Source organism: Camelus ferus, chromosome 2 (assembly GCF_009834535.1).
Source record: "Camelus ferus isolate YT-003-E chromosome 2, BCGSAC_Cfer_1.0, whole genome shotgun sequence".
Taxonomy (NCBI): Eukaryota; Metazoa; Chordata; class Mammalia; order Artiodactyla; family Camelidae; genus Camelus; species Camelus ferus.
Genome location: NC_045697.1, coordinates 42,076,554 through 42,096,589, shown reverse-complemented (window position 1 = coordinate 42,096,589; position 20,036 = coordinate 42,076,554). Strand labels below are relative to the sequence as shown.

The 20,036-nt window shown below is 37.3% G+C and overlaps 1 protein-coding gene across 2 annotated transcripts in view; it reads left to right on the top strand.

The window, feature by feature from the left end:
- ARHGAP24 (Rho GTPase activating protein 24) overlaps window positions 1-20,036 on the top strand; it is a 635,766-nt gene that overhangs the window by 275,120 nt on the left and 340,610 nt on the right. For both annotated transcript variants that reach the window (XM_032498758.1, XM_014563767.2), the window contains exon 2: window positions 9,286-9,485. In XM_032498758.1, coding sequence (XP_032354649.1) covers window positions 9,306-9,485 — 180 coding nt within the window. In that variant the 5' untranslated portion in view covers window positions 9,286-9,305. The remainder of the gene's footprint in view (window positions 1-9,285; window positions 9,486-20,036) is intronic.

Here is a 20,036-nt window from a genome sequence, read left to right as displayed (position 1 = left end):
CTTTGAAATGTAAATATATTTTCCCCACCAAACTTTTGCCTGCTAAAGGGACCATTTCACTTCTTTTTCATTTTCTAAACTGGTTTATTTTTTGTCTTTTTATTAGTGAGTTGTAGAAATCCTTTGTGTGTTGTGGATGTAAGTCTTCTGGCAGATAAATGTTTCGTAAACATTTTTTGACAATGTATGGCTTGCCTGTTCCTTTTTAAAGTGATGTCTTTGATGAATGGAAGTTTTTACTTTTAATAAATTCTAAATTATACATATTTATGGTTATTCTTTTCTGTGTCCTTTTAAAAATAACTTTTTAATCCCAGGTTGTGAATTTATTCTCCTATGTTTTCTTCTAGAAGTGTTAGCTTTTAAACTTAGGTCTAATACCCATATTGAATTAATGTTTTTGTGTATGATGCAAGGTAGGGGAAGTTCTATGTATTATAAGCCTAGATTTTTATTATTTTAAAGAAAATTTTCCCAGACATATTTTCATTAAGTGTTTTTCCCTGATATTAGGAAAAACTCTTTGTGGTAGCAAGTGACTAAACCCAACTCAGGCTGGATTATGCAAATAGGATTGTATTTGCTCACTTTGCTGGGAAGAGTGAGACAGATCTCAAAGGATCAAAGGAAGATATACCAAGACCAGGGCTTCAGCAGCTAGAACTAGGATGGCTATTCCAGGGCGCTCTCCAGTCTTTTCTCACGTCTGCTTGTCTCTGCATCACTTCACTGTGCAGATGGCTTTCCTTTACAGGGCAGAGGAGTTGATGCTGGCAGCCTCATTCATCTCAGATGCTGGTTCTTCCAGTGTTGCTATAGCTGTCCTAAGGAAGGACTCTACCAGGCACTGCTTCAGTCACATGCCCCCTTTCTGGGCTGGTCATTGTTGCTAGGGAGCTCAGGACCTGTGAGTAATCAAGACCAGGCGCACCTAAGGCAGTGGGATGGCGCTGCCCTCTGGAACAGCATGGCCCGAGGGAGAGAGGAGGGTGCCCCAAAGGTAGGATTCTGGACATCCCAAATAGCGTATGTTCCACCAAGATTCCTGGTTTTTTTTTTGTTTGTTTGTTTGGTTTTTTTTGTGGAAGCACTAATTGAACACCAAAGAACCAAGGTTTTAAAAATTTTTTTTAATTAAAAACATTTTTTATTGAAGTATAGTTGGTTTACAATGTTGTGTTAATTTCTGGTATACATCATAGTGATTCAGTTATACATATATATACATTCCTTTTCATATTTTTTCATTATAAGCTATTACAAGGTATTGAATATAGTTCCCTGTGCTATACAATAGGATTTCTATTTTTTAAAATGGCTTTTTATGTATAGGATTTATTTATCTTTCACGGAACTGTTAATTAAATATATTCCGGTGCAGTAAAGCTAGATTTCTATTCAGCTCATCTAAAACTAAAGTGTGAATTAATTAGCTATTTTGAAGGAAAAAAATGTGTTCAAATTATATGAGAATAATGGTATCTCCTTAAAGATGAAAGTTTAACACATCAAAGCCCAGCATAATGTGAATGATGCTGAGTAAAGTGGAAGAGCTGTTAGATTTTTTTTTCACTTTGCCATCTCCCCACTTTCCTCAAATTCTAATGAAAAAATTGGATTGTCAATACCTCAAAATAATAAACCATTGGGGACTGTGGTTCAGTGATTAGGACAAGATTTATATACTTAAAGTGCCCAGTAATTTTCCAGAGCCTATAAAGCAAGGCTGATGATGTTCAACCCACAGGATTAATTGACAAAAAAAGAAGCGGTCCTTATAGGAAATCATTAAGCACCTCAGGGCTTGCACTTGAAGGAGAAAACCTGAGTCCACTGTAGACAAATGACTATCTCAGCCATACTTACCTATTTGCATAACATTTTCTTTGAAGTGATTGAATAAAAAGCTGGCCCCATCAAGAGCCGTGAAATGATAATGTAATTGACAGCATACCTGATTTTTCCTGGGTTGGACTATCCCACTTGCTTCAGCTTTGCTCTCCCCACTCTGCCCACTGTACACAAAAGCTCCCTTTCCTTGCTGTCATTGCTCCCCCATCCTCTACGTATGATAATCCCATTCATTTTCAGGTTTAGGTGGAAAGCCTCTTTTCTTTGTTCCTGGGGACAGAGTTTTGAAATAAAGCTTTACTAATGAAAAATGATAAATCTGCATGTTAGTAACAGCTTACACATTTTTTTTTAACAAGAAAAGTTTGAATCCAGATAAATATCGGCTCTCTGTAGTCATATATCACGTACAGGGCAATCACATTCATTTTACAAAGGAGCTAGGTTCCAAGGCCACACAAAAGGTGACAGTGGGATGTGAACAGAATGACTCTTGAAAGTCACACGAACGCTCACAAATTGCAGTGTTTTACCAACTCTGCTGGTTTTATATTTGCTTTCTCTCCTAGCAACGGAACAGATCATTGTTCTTTGACTGAACGTTTGGAGTGGTTTGTTTGTGCTGAGCGGTCGTGTAGTGTGAAATCGTGTGTACGCAGAAGCTCTGGGGTCACATGTGCCCAGTGAGATACTCTCCCCATCAGAGCTGAGGGAAATAACACTGGCTGTAAAAATGCACCTCCTGGTCCCACACGTGTGGGAGCATATGTTCCTTGAATGTGATGGAGACGTTGTGGTGGAACTGCTTATGCTATTTAAGTTGTTCTCTCTCCTCCTTTTTCTTGCTGGCTCCCTCCTCCTTTGCCTGTCACTTGTGTTTGCTGAACATTGTAGCATCTGGAGGTGTATCTGGGTTCCTCAGGAAGAAGAACTGTGGTTAATTAATAATGTCTGTCATTAGCTTAAGAGTAGCAGTACAATTGCCATGTATCTGTCGTTTCTCTCAGTCCTATCAACGGTAAAGCATTTGCTTTGATTTGATTTTTGTTTCTAACTCAGGTTGTCAGCATTGGGCGTTCCAGTGGTTCTCCTTTTTTACTAATCCCTCAGATACTGATGTGGGGGTAGGGAACACATCTAAATATGTATTAAAATACTTTTCTCCCTGTTGAACTAAAACCTCCTTAAAAGGGAGCAGATTCTGTCTACAAAGTATGAGGCAGTAAACATACAACAAAACCAAAGTAAATATTTGAACTTTTAAAAAATGGTCCATCCCATTAAGTCATTTTGATTTCTTACCAAATGAATATGGAACTTTTGAAGCTTAAAATATAAAATATAGATTGACATTCCTGATCCATCCCAACAGGTACATATTTTCCCATTATTGTCTGCTCTCTGATGTTTTGAATGATTTAATTTCAGATGAATAAAGGAAAAGGGTCTTTAGTGTTTCTTCAGGAAAATAACTACACACTTACAAAGTTATTACCATTAACGTCCTCTCCAGGTGTGCTCTTCTGGTGACTCTTTTAAACTTTGTGTTCGTGACTATTGTACATTATTTAGTTCCCCTGTTTTCTTCAAACTTAAACTCTTCAGTTCTAAGAAGAAATGTTTCTTTAATTTTAACTCGAGTTACAGTTAAGAGTAGCATTCAGTGAGACAAATGGGAGTTCTCTTTGTTCAATGGTTCCTGAAGTTCGGTTTAGCTTTAAGTCACTAAAAACTTAAAGGGTTATATTTAGATGGGAGAATTTGCACTGAAGTCCTTGCATTGGTGTCTAATAACATCAACTGGTTTAGGAATTTTGCACTCCACGGGACACTTGAGGCCTCTGCGATCAATTCTATTAGGCCCCAAAGACTGACCAATGTGTTTGTTTATCCACTGATTCCTTCATTCACTTACATTTTTTTAAACAAACTTTTGAGTATTTGGTATATGCTAGTTAGTCTGGGCAGTTCACGGAACCCATATCCTCAGGGAGTTGTGGAGTAGAAGACTGAGCAGTAACGAACATATGGCCAAGTGTGATAAAGGCTGTGAGCGACATGAGAATTCGTGGAAGGGGAACATCCAGATTAGGGGTGGCAGTGGCTCCAGTGAAGCCTTTGTCCAGGAGCTGAAGGATGAATGGAAGTTAACCATGAAGTCCAGGTAGTGAGAACAATTGTGTGTGAAAACCCAGGACCTTTTCAAGGTATTTTAAGAAATTCGATTGCTTCCTGGAAACAGATTCGGGCTCTTGGAATTTATCTTGGAGCTCAAACAATCTCCACTAGAGCCACTGCAATGTCGGACCTAGAGTGCTGGTTCCCTCATAGGTATCACACTTCGATTCATCATTCAAGTGGTGAGGTGGTGTGGGAAAGAGTGAGGGAAGGGAAGTGAACTGTTTCTCACTCATCGATTTTCTTTAGTTAGCAGTTACTTAACAAACAGGCTACTAAGATTGGATTCTTTAAATGTTTTCTTACGGGTATTTTGTAGATGTATTGTCTTAGTCTGCTCTGGCTGCCATAACAAAAGGCTGGGTAGTTTAAAACAATAGAAATTTACTTTCTCACAGTTCTGGAGGCTGGAAGTTTGAAATCAAGGTACTAGCATGGCCTTTCGCTTGTGCTTGCTGAACATTGTAGCTGTGTAGGTAAATTCAAACACATCACAACTCTATGGCATATGGCATTCTATTTATAGATTTTTTTTGTTTATATACATGTTTATATATTCTTCGTTGAAATGAAGTCACACATTTAAATACCTATGTATCTATCTAGATACATACCTATCTAGAAAATTCTATTAGGAGTATGCATTTCATCTCTCACTGCACCACGTTAATACTTGCACCATGTGTTCCTAGCCCATCTGGTTGCAAAAAAAGAACCATATGCGTAGATATACAGACCAGTTTCTACCCCTGGAAAATAATTTAAAGATATGAGCCCATCAAATGATGGGATCTTTTGAAGCCCCAGCATGGTACAGTAGCAATCATTAAAGTTGCGAAGATGCAAGTTAACTTAATTCTGTTTTTGTTTTAATTTAGAGTAACCATTTATTTGTTATTGTTGTCATTGTTATGTTGTTTTGCTAAACACTTAGGTTGATGGTTCTATTAGAATCTCAGGTACTACCCGGCTGCCATGGCCTGACCACAGGGAAAATACCTTCCCAGTGTTGATTCAGTTAAGTCATTCTCTGAGAGTCTGAGTGAGTAAACTATTCTTTCCTTCGTGTTAAACCAGAATTGATTAGATGTATTTCCTACCAAGGCTAAAAGGTGTAAGTTTTGAAAGTTGTATTTCTTTGGAAAGGGCAGTTTCAGGTTCATTTAAGTTTGATGATTTTGACATTGTGTTTAAGAATATTTTTTATGCTAATTGAAGTCTCCCATTTCAAAAGAAAACAAATCAAATTCTTAAAATAGATCATCTTCTTTAAGACATTAAATGCAATTCTAAAACTTGTCAAAATATTCTTTGTAGGAATTCTATGTGATTGTTACCTAGCTTCATTCCTTGATTCAACAATTGTTCACTGAATACCAAGTAAGCAATTGTAAAGGCATTGGATATACTGCAGAAAGGAAAAGCAAGTCCTTGACCTGCTTAAGGGATCATGCAGGGGTGATCAGCAATAAACAGCTAAGAGATAGCAACTTAGAGAAGTGTCAGGAAGACAGAGGACAGAGTTCAGTGATTGACAGGGAATAACAAGAGGGGACCTAATTTGCTGGGTGATTAGCAATGGTGGCTGGAGGAGGTAGGTTTTAGGCTGAGACTTAAAGGATGAGAAAAGGTCAGCCATGTAAAAGGCGTGAGGCAGAGCAGCCTAGGCAGAGAGCAGCAGTATCAAGACTCAAGGCATAAAGGAGCTTGGGTGTTTCCGGAACTGAAAGTAAGCTGGTGTGGTTACTTACATCAGAGCCTTTCAGTGTGTGTGCATGTGTTTGGAGTCAGGGGAAATAAAGAGGAGGTGGCATGAGATTAGATTAGACCAGTAAACAGGTGCCAGATGATTCAGAGCTTTATGTGCCATAAGACTAGATTTTAAAATAAGTACAGTGGGAACCAATCAAAATTTTAGGAGTAGAGAATCACTATTTGATTTAAAATTTTAAGAGCTTACTTTAGCTGTTTTGTGGAGAATGAAACATGTGTGAGCATGTGTCCCTGTATTTGTGTTTGTGGTTAAAAATGGAAGCAATGAGACCAGGTGGAGGACTGTTAGAATCATCTGGTCAAAGACAATGGTAACTTGGATCACAGAGTGACAATGGAGATGGTAGCAATTGGATAGATTTGAAATATTTTTTGGAGGTATAATCTTCTGAATTTACAGATAAATTTGATATTCAGGATGAGGAAGAATCAGGTATCAAAGATGATCACTTTTCTTCTTTTTTAATTTATTTTTTCCCAACTGTGTATATCATGATAGCATTTAAGATCAGGTTTTGGGCAAGATCGGGTTTCAGAGGGAGATCAAGTTCACTGTTAGATATTTAGCGCCAAACCTATTGCAAAATTTATTAATTCATCAAGCATTGATTGAGCTTTACTGTATGCCAGATACTGTACTGAGTATTGAGGATATCTGCTCTCCTCATGCTTGCTGAATTACAGAGGTGGTAGATGTCAGAGTGTTGGAAGGGACCATAGTTGGAAATGATCCAGTCCAACATCTTCATTTTAAAGATGAAGGGTAGAATTTGAAGCATTTGATTTTTGCAGACATACTGACTCCTCCATAAAAATTATGGCTGTTTTACTAAAACTTAATTTTACTCATCCAACAATAATTGTGGTATTATTTTCCCTTAGGGATGTGATACAATCTGTTTTCATTTCTGTTTTAATGAATTGTTACAATTAGTACTATTAAAATACTCTCTGATGCATTCTGAAGTCATGAAAATATGGGCATTATAGCCAGTTCAGTGGCTGATGCTGCCACTGGTTTCATCAGACTTACAAACAACATATGCAAGAAGAATCATAAACCATGTTCTAATGTGCATACATTCTTTTTATGGAGGCATTAATAGTAGACGAAAGTGGAATTGGGCACTTGTATTTTTTATATTATTGATGGTAAGTTGCTAATTACCTTGAAGCATTTTAGAGGGGATTTTTCAAACTTAATTAGAAAGCAAGAATATGAGAGGAAAGAAAAAAAAAGGCCCCCAATGAAAGTATTTGTTGTGCAATGAATCCTAGATTTGTGTGCGTGTGTGTGCATATGGGTGTGCGTGCTGGAATGTTTAAGGTCTCATTCAACTTTGTAATTTAAGATACTTAGTTAAAGAATAAATAGGTAATGATGAAATAGCAATTTGTGTAGATGTGAACAATTTAAATACCGGGAAACCAAAAACGATTATTAAGAGTGGTCTAAACAAGCATACTTATTATCTAAATTATGTTACAGCATTTATTGTTCATTTAGAGTGAGGTTTACTTGGCTCTTCATATTGGGTCAAGAGTTGTGAAAGAAAGAGATGAAAGTCCCTGCCCGGAGGGCATAACAAACTTGACGTAACAGGCATAATCCAGTCTGCTCACACACAGGCACACACAGGATGGGAAACTGTTTCCTGCAGTGAGCGGTGATGGCCATGGGGATGCCCTATGGATCAAAGGAAGTTTCAAGATGTTTTGTAGAGATGAGGCCCTGCTCATTAGAACGCTGTTTCAGGGTGAGAAAGGAAAAAGCGGATATTGAATGAAACAGATGGCAGTCGGGCGACCTAAGTGAAACTTAAAAGTCGTTTGAAGAGCTGAAGATAAAAGCAAGGATGGGGTTAGCTTGGAATGCATGCCAATGGAAGAGGCAAAACTGCTGAAAGGATGGTTGAAATGATGAAAATCAGAACGGAAGTTCTGCTTCATCCTGCAACTGGAATGGCAGGACTAGATTCAAAGAAACCAGAGGCCCAGTAACAGAAGGCTTGACCCTCACCTGGGCACAAGAAATGTAAATAGCCAAGGGCTGAGAATTGAAACTACAAGGAATTCGAAGTAGGAATGTGTACATACAAATTAATTGAAAAAATTAGTGGTGGAAATAAAGACTAGACAGAAAGACAGCCTGTTTTCTGGAATCAAGCAGAAAAAGCAGAAGCTGTGGGCGTGAGTATGCTGGAATAGGAGTATTCTGTGTTTTATTAATTAGTCTGTATCCATATATCATGAGAGACATCAGGGTGAGGGTGCAGTTTTCAGTTTCTGAAAAAGTGCTTAGGAATGGACACTAGTTAAGAATGTTAAGAAGCCTCTGGGACAGTAAAATGGCTTCTACTCTTTTTTATTTTTAATTCAAGCATAGTCAATTTATAATATTGCGTTAATTTCTGGTGTACAGCATAGTGATTCAGTTGTACACATACATACTTCTTTTCATTGTAGACTATTATAAGATATTGGCTATAATTCCTTATGCTATACAGTAGGACCTTGTTGTTTATCTATCTTATATATAGTAGTTAGTATCTGCAAATCCCAAACTCCCAATTTATCCCCCCACCCCCTGGATTGTCTTTTATTCTTAACCATGTGTCTTTGGCTCTCCCAGAAAACCACCTCCTCTGTTCTTACTGTGGCAGTTGGTTAGTATTTCCTCTACGATGGACTCATTTTTTCACTCTGTATAGTGTGTATAACCTTATACTTCTTCACACACAACTTTGAAATTGTCTTCATCATGCAGTTGACTGCAGGACCCCACTCACTCCTGAAGTTTGAAGGAAACTCACTGACTAAGCAGAGTTTTTTTGTTTTTTTCCTAAATTTTTCAGCTGCACTAATTTTTGACCAAAGAAACTCTTAAGGGGATACTTTGGGAGAAAGGAGGGCAGATACATCTTGAGAAGTTTTCACATATGTAAAACAAATGTCTTCCATTGAGGTTTTTTAAATAGTCCCTTTAAACTTTAACATGTGTCAGGCTAGTGTTTGCTCGAATAATCCCAGGCCTGCACAAGCAGGCTCCAGTCAGTGCATACCAGACGCAGAGGCCCATTTTCATGAGAGTTCTGTTTTTGTTGGTGGTTTTAGTTTGTCTTCAATAATTGCTTCTTGCGTTGTTGGTACAGTGGTGGGCGTAGCTGCCTTCCCCAAATGGCTTCTTAATATATTACCTCTAGAACTTTCCCATTCTTTAGTTCTTAGGAAAAAAGGGATATTATCACACAGCTGACTAGCTCATTTAAGGAAGACACAAGGAACTCTGTCCAAGTTTCCTCCAAGAATATTGTTGTCAGTTTTGTGGTTTGCTTCTAGAAATTTGGTATGTGAGTTGATATACATTTTTCACTCCTCCTCCAGCCTTTTTTTTTTTTTAAGGGGCAGGGGTGATTTAAGAGGGAATTGAATAAACAGAGCACCTTATTTTTGTTGTTGTTTGTTTGTTTGTTTGCTAAATAGGAAAGTCTATCAGCTTGATAATGGAGGAGAACAATGACTCCACGGAGAGCCTCCAGCAAGGCCAAGGGCGGAGCAGTGCCACGAAGTGTGGGTGGCTGAGGAAGCAGGGGGGCTTTGTCAAGACTTGGCATACCCGCTGGTTCGTGCTCAAGGGAGATCAGCTCTATTATTTCAAAGATGAAGATGAAACCAAGCCCTTGGTAAGTAGGAGATAATAAAAATCTCTGTGGGGCTAAGCAGTCTAAGAAGTAGAGAGGTTTGCTAGAAACTGATGGAGGCTAAGGTCAACCCAATCAGTTCATTGGCATCTTTCATGCTTTTTCTCATTGTTTACTTTGGTTCAAGATGATGAATTTGCCAGTTGAGGCCAAGAGGCAAATTATACTTGACGAATATTAACTTTGACTTTTACTAAACTGGAACAGAATGCCTGACTCCTTCAGGGAAATTTCATGAAAAAATATGAATGGACACCTGCTAGAAGATATATATTGTAGCCATATCATTTTTCCTTTTCTCAGAAGTAAGTTGAAAGCACAGATTTGAAGGAAAACTGTAAATGCAACTTTCCGTAATTTCTGAGATACCTTCAGTATCAGTTCTCTGGGGGCTTCCCTCCACCTTAACTCACATAAAGTATGGTTGTGGTGCTAAACCAGGCAACATTGATAACTTCCAACCAGAATATACAGTGTACTTCTCTGGGAATAGTTTCTGTGCTTCTTTGTGGTTCTTTAGTGATCTTTTATTTGCTTGTTTACTTATCATTTTCTCAGCCACAAATCTCTGGGTTACAATTAGAGAGAGGAAAATCTCCATCATTCCCTGTAGCTGCAACGAGCTTTCTTAGCTGTAAGCATTGCTTATCAATTGATAAAAGGAGATGAGGACTGAGGAATCATCTCTGGGGTTTTCCTTCATCTACATCCATAAAATTGTATGAATAAGAGAAAAAATGTTTTAGATTAGTTTACATAAACATCTCTGCCAGTATGTTCTTAAGGTTATTTCCCTTGTATTAAAGTTCAAGAACTTAATTAGGAATTTGGATCAGGGCTTACTTTAGTATTTTAAATTCCTCAGACATTTTAATTCAGCCAAGTTCTCATTAATTTTATGTAACTGAATTACATAAAAATAACAATGAAATTACATACTACAAACCCCACTCATTTTTTGAAATTGCTTTTTTTTTAGCATATTTTTACCAGGGCCAAGCATCAGTCTAAGAATTTGTAATATATAGGTTATCTTATGGAATACTTACAATAATCCTATGAGGTAGGGTTATCCTCATTTATGTGTGAAGCGATCAAGGTTTATATGTAATTCATCTTAGCCAAAGTTAGACAGTGTTGCCATATTTTGTCTCTAGTTAAGTCCAAGTTCATATGGCCTTGGCCAAAGATCTCATAAATAAATTAAGACTATCCCATAATGATATCATGACAGTTACAATGCATTTCCATTCCTTTTATTGCAGTCCTCATAGCAAACCAGTGGGGAACATGGGGGTTATCATTACAGATGAAAAAATGTGGCTGAGTGATAAGAACCAACGTGACCATGATCATATGGGGCGCAGAGGCAAAGCAGTAGGTCTTTGTTTCTTATCTCATACTCTAGGGTTCTTTTCTCCTTGCATCTTGTTTTGTACTATGTGCTACTCACAGTAAGGTATTATCTTGAGTGTAAAATCATTTTTACCAAACCCAGGTTAATGTGAAAAAAAATGCACAACATGGGGGATGGAGTATGGAAACTCTGATATGGGAGAACACATTGAATACCATAGGAGATGTATGAATAAGATTCAATGTTTTTGTCCTGTGGACTCTTGTTCTGGGATGGTTTGAGTGGACTGGGTTGTTAACAAGAATAGGTTCAAATTAAATGATTAAATTAGGTCTCATCTGGAACCTAAACAAAGGTTTAGGGGACCAAACAGAGGCTTCAAGAGTGAGTGAATAGAGAATTGAAGGCAGACTAAACAAGTGTTCTGATTCTTTGGTGAACTCAGCAAACATTCTAGTAATAAAGATCAAGCTCGCACTCAATGTTTCTAAAATTTGAGAACTTGCAGATATCAGAGAATATGCACATGAACCCTAGTTTGAGGAACTCTGCCCTATAGTGTTCAAAGAGGGTATTATCATACTGCCTTGGCTATGGTCCTCTGTGGAATTTCTCAGAAGATCTACGCAGTCACAGATAAGTATTCAGTGCAATGCAGTTATTAGATAAAAAGTTGGAAATATAAAAAAGAAAATGCAAAAAACTTCTGATTAATTCAAATCAAAATCTGCCCCAAAGTGAAAATTAATTCACAGTATTTCTAACATAAGTAGTATTTTGATATTAGTATGTTACTAGTATTTGTAGACTTATAACTGAAATTAACAAAATAGAGTTACATTGACAAGAAAATACAAACCAAACATAGACTATCATCATTCCCCCCCAACAGGTTCTTGATTTTCTTCCTACTTATTATTTGCTGAAGATTTGCTATTAATAAAACAGTAATAATTTGAGATAAATAACTTTGAATTATTAATCTTTTTTTGGATCATCTTTCATGACAGTACAAGTACAAGGAATTTTGACATCGTACTTTTAAATTTTAATCTTTTACACTGATGTTTAGATGTGTGTCCCAGAATCAGATTAAAACCAAGCAATTTCTATATCACAGGGCACTTAGTAATTTGAAAGGACAGTTTATTTGCTCATGAATGGATTAATTTCTTACTTTAAAGTGAATTCTTTAAGTGAGCATAGTTGCCTGACACATTGTTAAGTGTTAAAGCACATTTTAGATGAATTTGTGAATGAGTCAATAAAAGATATCTATAGCAAGTGAGGTTGGGCCAGGACTAGGTGCTGTGAGGAGTATTGACTATTGTCAGATTTATATATCAAAATCATATCCCTGTATCTAAAACAATGAAATTTAAATCACGTTAAATAAATCCTGTAGTGATATATGATAAAATAACTCTAAAGAATTCAATGAAGAATAATTGAACATCTTGAAAAATGTTAAAACAAGAAAAAATTTAGTTGTTATAAATTGTATTACAACAAAAACTATAGTTAAATGGGGTGTGTGTGTGTGTGTGTGTGTGTGTGTATCAGCCAACAGATATTGTTAAGAGAGTGGCAGATGACAAACTAGAAATCAGATTTCCTTGCTCCTGACTCAGTGTCCCTTCAGCTTAGCCTTTTGCCTGCTCACAAATCCTCAACTTTTCTTTAGATTTACTTTCATTCTGAAATACTTCTTTGTTGTTTACTTTCAAAATTGGCACTTCCAAGGGTAAAGATGCCCTTGACCTTCATATATTTTGATGAGGACTATTTCAATAACACTGGAGGAAACATCTCTAATGAAATAAAAAAAAAATTCACTCATTTAAGCATTCCTAACCAGCTGAAAATGTCCAATAAACTTAACTTGGATTGTTTTTCCTTTCTCTTTACAGTATTTCTAAAAAGAAAGTATTAAAACCTTTGAAATGTATGTCCTTCTTGTCCTAGAAAAAAGGCTCTCTATTTTAGTTAAACTTTCTCTGAGCTTCTCAACTCAATAAAGAGAGTCAAACATCATTGTTATCCTTGTTATTTAAAACTGCACATCTGTTGAGGGAAACATAGAAGCAAAATTATAATTGTGATAGGCCTAGTAAGCACAGAATGCTCAGAAAACACAGATACAATGAGTGCCAAGGAGTGAGTGATGACTGGTTAGAGGAGTTGAGGAGGGCTGTGCAAAACAAGAGGTGACCCATACCTGGGATGTTGAAGGTTGGTGAGAGTTTTCCAGGAATGTAAACTGGGGAAAGGAAGTCAGAGCAGAGGAAAGACATGGAGTCATTGAATAGACATCTATAGATAGCTCCTTTTTGTGAGAGTGGCAAAATGCCAAGAAATGGGGCTCGAGAGATAGGTGGGGCCACAAGAAAAATGGGTGTGTATGTTGCCCAGAGAGACTGGATCCTCTGGTAGGCAATGGGAAGCTCTTCCCGAAACACTTGTGCTACTCAAGATGCAAAACTGCTACGCTGTTAGAAAGAAACCATGGTGGTTGTTTCCAAATGTCTTAGTCTACCGCGGCTGCCATAATAAAATACCACAGACTGAGGGACTTAAACAACAGAAATTTATTTTCTCAGAGTTCTGAAGCTAGAATCCAAGATCAAGTTGCTGCCAGGGTTGGTTTCTGGTGAAGCCTCACTTCCTGGCTTGCAGTCAACTGCCTTCCCTCTGTGTCCTCCCATGGCCTTTGCTTAGAGAGTGAGACAGCCCTGGTGTCTCTTCCTCTTATAAGGACATGAGTCCTGTCACATTAGCCTTACCATTATGACCACATTTAACCTTAATTATCTCCTTAAAGGTCCCAAACACAGTCACGTGGGGGGTTGGGGCTTTAATGTGAATTTGGGGTGGGGGCACAATTCAGTCCATAACACTTAATATGTTGAAAACCTGTGTCAATATATATAATTTTCTCAGTTAATTTTTTTCCCATTCATACCATCAATTTTCATATCTACAAGAATGGAATATATCTAATTATATGTATCTAATTATATCTATATATATTTAATTACTTGAACCTAATATTGATGTTTCATGTTCTTATTCAAATTGTACCTTGTCTTCCCAATATTCCACAATCTGCATAAGTTTGAGAACTTAAAAAGTCTCCAAACTGCCGCTTTTCTTGTATTTTCTTCTTGAACAAAAGGCAAAAGTGCCTTCAGGTCCTCCTTTCTCCCGGGACAGTACCTGATTTGTAAATGAGACTTTCCAGCCTGTAGCCAGGGTTCCCCTGGCAATATATTGGAGGTCTACCTCCAAATATAACTTTTTTATTTAAAACACATCAAACTAAAATCTTTAGTATTTTATATTTAAAAAATGAAACTTCAATTTATCTAGGCCAAAACTCTCTCCAGAAACTATTTTCTACAGTGTTTGCAATTATATGGATACAGATTTTATTCAAAACAGGTTTTAAAAAAAAAGTTGATTTTCGTTGTTTCTGAAAAAACAGAGACATGACATATGTAGTCAATTTTTGAACATACTGTAATGCATACATAATTTCTGTTCCTCATAGGCCACTACTATAAATATTTTATAGTATTTTTCAGTTTTTATTTAATATTTTTTCTATTTTTAATATTTAAAATGAAGTCCTATTTACATATAGAAAAAGTTTAAAAATCATACTGTACAGAAGAATTTATCTTAAAAAAATCTTCCATCCACCCTGCACAGCCCTTGGACTTTTAAATAGCTATGAAAAAGGGTTTAAAACAGATTTAAACTGAATTTATGACAATATCTGTTGGACCATTTTTCATTAATAATCATGACAAATGACTGTGGCCTTCATTATAGATACGGTAACACGAGAGAAACAGCTGAGTCATATATAATGTGTGGTTATTACAGTTATCCTAACAATAAGGCAGTTACATAGATTTTGTTAAATGAATCCAATCATAATTTCCTAGTGTTTTTTTTTTTTTTTGGAGCTGTCTGTTTTACTACCCTCCTGCAGTATATTATTACTTAAATAATAGCCACATCTCAAGTTTGGCCATAATAGTGAATGTTTCTGACATACCCTGAATACTAGAATTTGACAGTGGAAAGCATCGATTTTCAGAAGCCAGTCTGGGACTCCTGATAAAATGACTAAAATCCAAACAGGCACTAACCCAATTAATCTAGTCTAGACTTTGTACAACAGATATTGATCCAGTTGTATGGGGAGGGTTTTTTTCTGGACATGATGAAGATGACACTCTATTAGATCTCTGCGGATTTTCTTAACTTAGGGATTAAAGTGATTTTGAGTGAATTATAACCTGAGGCCTAACCTCTGAAAGTGCGAGAATTGATTACTGATTTGAGAGTAAGCTCTAATTTTATATATTTAATGAAACCCATGAATTAATGAAATCTAGAAACTTCTAAGGCAACTGCTGTTCTCTGTTAAAATGTAAGAGCCAGAAGCAGCCAAACCCCGATGATGTGTTTAAAATAATACTAGAAACCTCGAAACTGGATTTCAGCCTCAAATCTATAACTGACTTTCTATGTAGCATCTAAGTCTCCTGGCATTTAAAAAGACACATAAGAAGGTACTGTGTGTCATCATACATTTTTAGAAACTCTTAGGTCTTTCCTAAAAATTATATCAAAAGAGAGTGTTATTAATATAAAATATTCTGTTGTTGGTTGAACAATTTTGTTATTGATTACAGAAGTCATCTAGCCATGGCATTTATTTATTTCATTGCGGTTAAAAACATAGGCTTTTGAGCCATGTTGTTTGAGTTGAATTTGATTCATCCACCACATAATTATGATACATTAGATAGTGAATAATAAGGTGGGTCAAGCTTCAATTTACTAATCTGTATAATGAGATAATAGTAGGACCTATCTCATAACATTGTTAAGAGGTTTAAATGAGATAATTTATGTAAAGAATCTTAGAAAGCAGCAGCATATAGCAAGCATAAAATAAATGTTAACTATTTTTATAATACTAGTTTGACAAAAAGATTTATTTCTTGAGGATGTTCATACTAGTCTTTCATTCATTTGGGTTTTTTCAACGTATTTATAGGTATCTAATGTGCCTATAGTTATGCTAGACTCCAAGAAACATAAAGATGATGTAACTGATGCTATAAAAATAAATGCCCCCTGTTCCTCAAAATGAGGATTTAAAAAGAAGCTTGTTTCTTTCTCAGGTGGAAGTCCAAAATGATTCTAGGTAAGTGAGGAGGTCTGCTTCAAACAACTGTTTAGGAACTTAAGCTTCTAGTGATTTTGCAGTTTTAACTTTCGTCTTTGCAGTTCATCATGGGGCCATTTCCTTCCCAGTCGTCTAGAAGACAGTATAAAATAGAGTACTGCATAGAAGGATGAGATGGACCAGGTGTGGTGGTGGCTCTTTTCACTTCTCATCCTATTCCAGTAGAGGGAACTGATTCCTATGATCAGACCTAACTGCAAAGGAGGCTGGGTGTGTAAGGCAGCTTTATCCTGGGAGCAAAGGAGAACATGGGTATGGAAAAAGGGTTAGCAGTCTCTACAGGTGATCAAATAATACTAAGCATCCATGAAGATAGTGTTACAAGTTCCAGTGGCTGCTATAGGCAATTGTAGTTACTGTACAATGTAAAGAGTATTTAAATAAGGAAAATACAGAGAACCATGAAGAAGCCACAGGAGGGGCACCTATAACCACTTCCAAGGTTCAGGAAGAGTTTTTCAAAAGAATACATTCTTAACCTGAGAATTGTAGGAGAATATAACTTTATTACAAGTTGTTGGAGTGGTATAGGTGGCAGAATCAAAGGTGGGGGCCATGGTCCTTTGATAGATTGTTGGGGAACTGACAATGGTTAAGGATTTCAGCGCCTAAGAAAGAAGACAAGCAGTGATGAGAGATGAACTTGGAGAAGTAAGCACAGACAAGTATGGTACAAGTCCAGTAAGCAGTGTTAAGGGTTATAGATTTTATCCTGAGACCTTACATTTCCCCTTGCTTTTGTGTGCCTATTTATTGGATTGAGAACTAAATAGTGAAAATAGGGCTTATTCTATGTGTCAGTCACTGTAAAGGAATCCAAAATGCTCACCTGTCCAAAAAGGCTGCCTCTGACAGTCCTGCCACTCTGCCTCGTGTTCCTATCAGCCATTATTTTGCACTATGACATAATCTCTGGAAAAATTGTTGAAAAGCAACTATAGCACGGATAAACACTTGGCCTTCTAATGTCCATTATTACCTAACCATGAATTAGGGGCATGCCCGTCAGGTCACTTTTGACTACAGGAGGGAAAACTGAGAAAATCCATTGCTGCTGGAGAGAATACTTGGGCAGAAGAGCAGCAAGGATGTCTTGGCTGAAGGGATGGATGGCATGGTGGCCAGAGGGATTCCAGTGTGAGAGGAGATTTCATCATCATAATCTTCTCTAGAATTGACTTTGTCCAATGTGGGCATTTCTCTGGAGAGTGGAGCCCCGTTGTTTTGTATACAGCTTCTAGGGTCAGGCTGCCTATGCTCAGTCTAGACGCCATCAGTAGGTACAGGCCTGGAGTAAGCTACTTGTTGTTTACTTGGGTAAGTTACACATCTGGAAAATGTGAGTAATAATAATAATACCTATCTCATAAGTAGTTGTTAGCATGCAGGAAATGGTGTTTCTAGAATACCTATACAGTACCTGGCCACATAGTAAGCACTTAGTGAATATCGACTGTTGGTGTTACTATCATCATCATCATTATCATCATCGTTTTTAACGTCTTTTACCGTCAGGATACCCTGACACAATAGTTTAGAAGTCAAGACCTATAATATATACCTTATTAATTGCATAACAAAGGAAATAATAGATGATCAGCCCCTGTAAGTAATGCTAACATCAGAGCAGAAGATAACTTGTTTTCACTTGTGCTCTATGTTGTCAATTCACTGAATTCACATGGAAATATTCTCAAAAAAAAAAAAAAAACAATGCTTAGCTTTGTAGTAAGTTTTTTCTCTTTGTTTAAATTCCTTTTTGGTCTCCTTCAGAGCTTATCAAAATGATTATGATGACAGCCAAGGAGGCTTGAAGGATTTTCTTTGCAAAGCTGGACCACCCCAGACAGAGGCAGTCTTAGTTTTCTTGTCTCATGCACAGCACTTATTCCTCAACAGCAATTTGGAGAGAGAACTACTGGAGTTAAATCCCTTGAGTTCTGCTTCCCACATTTACTCATATTGACTGAAGGCTTTTGTATGTAGTGCAATTCAGTAAACCGAACCAGATACCCCATATGCTATCTTGTTAGCATAAAATTAGGTCTATTTCCATTATCTCAATTAATGGAGAAGAGAATTTAGGGAAATTTTTTTAATCAATGGTTGAAAATGTAGTTTGAACATTTATATTTTATGAAATATTTGACAGATACTTGCTATTTATTTTCTTTCATGTTTCTTTCGGGCACTCAATCTTTCTGTCCCTTCTTCTTTACTTCCTCCTGCATAAATCCAGATGCTATCTATTTTCCAGTGCTATTACCATATGTTCATTCATTCAGTGACTGTTTATCTGTTGTAAACTACGTAAATTACAATTTACGAAACGTCTTGATCACTTTTTTGTGTACAAGGAAGCTACCCTAGATGCATGAATTTTTATTCTCACTTTCCGAATTTTGCCTTCTTTCCCTTAGCATAATATTTTCAAGGTTTATCCATGTTGTAGCATGTATTAGTACTTTGTTTCCTTTGATGGTTGAATATTTCATTTTATTGATATTTCACTATATATATATGTATATATATATCTCCATTCTTCAGTTGGTGGACATTTGGATTGTTTCCATTTGGGGGCTTTTATGAATAATGCTGCAGTAAACCTTTGAGTACACGTTTTTGCACAGACATATGTTTTCATTTCCCTTGGTTATTTACTTAGAAATGGAATTGGTGGGATATACAGTAACTCTGTGTTTAACCTTTTGAGGAAATGTGCCAGCCATTTTTAATTATTAAATTCCAATCTAACTTAAAACTCAAGCCTCACACTTGGTTAAAATCTCATTTATGTCCCTCCACACCCCGTCTTGATACTTTCCAATCTTGACGGGGTACTTCACGCAGGGAGGGAGCACAGATGCTCTTTTTCTCCCCCTCTGTCTCCTCAGCACTCTGTGTGTGTGTGTGTGTGTGTGTGTGTGTGTGTGTGCGCGCGTGTGCGCGCGCGTGCGCACGTGCGTGTTTGAGAGGGCCATGGACTGGATACTCTCTCCTTCTCTGTGAGGTCTCTGGACTGGCAGAGGGGAAGAGGAGAGCAAGGGCAAATGCATCTCTGCATAAGAGCCTATCGCTGCAAGGAGACTACAAGGCCATCTTGGTAGCTCCTGTTTCTCTGGCTAACTTATGGCTATTTATGACCATCTCGACTGCCTGGGACGTTGGAGGTGGGGCTGTATCTTGTCCTCTTTTTTGTCACTTTTCAGCACTCAGAATGGACAGTACACCCACATTTTCTTGCTACTAGGAGCTCATTACCAGGCCCCTGTCTTCCCTGGTTAAACTTGAACTCCTGGAAATCCATGCATGGTCACCACGACAAATGTGGCACTGCAGGCTTCTCCACACTGCTGCAGAATTTTCTCCGCCCAGCGGTCCTTTTGTCCATCACTCAGGGCTATGTGAGGAGCAGCCTAAGCACGTGACAAACAGAGGAGCGAGCTGCCCGGCTCCCTAGCTGCTAGTGATTTTCCTGGAGTTCGTTCTCCTTTTGGAGGGGGTTTTGGCCTTCCCCCAGTCTTCTTTCTCTAGGCAGGAAGGAGAGGACTGGTGCTGGCCACGGTGGTAATATCTGATGGCATTGGCTTCTATTCTTTTATCTCTTAGGACTGGAAGGCACTTAACATCTCTTTATTTCTGGTTTAGATTCCAGAAGTCAGTTTGGGACAATAGGATAATTTCTACTCAACACCCTAGTATAAAAACTTATATCATACTTTTATGCTTTTTCAATTACAACTTATAAATCAAATGCACATACTTTTTTTTCTCCTATATAAGACTACCATTTTCTCATTAACTAATAATTCTAGAGATTATCAAAATTCTTCGTATGTCTGATTTCCTGTGATACTACCTTGAAACGATATTCTGTTCCACTTATGAGCCAGGTACTCACCATATGTAC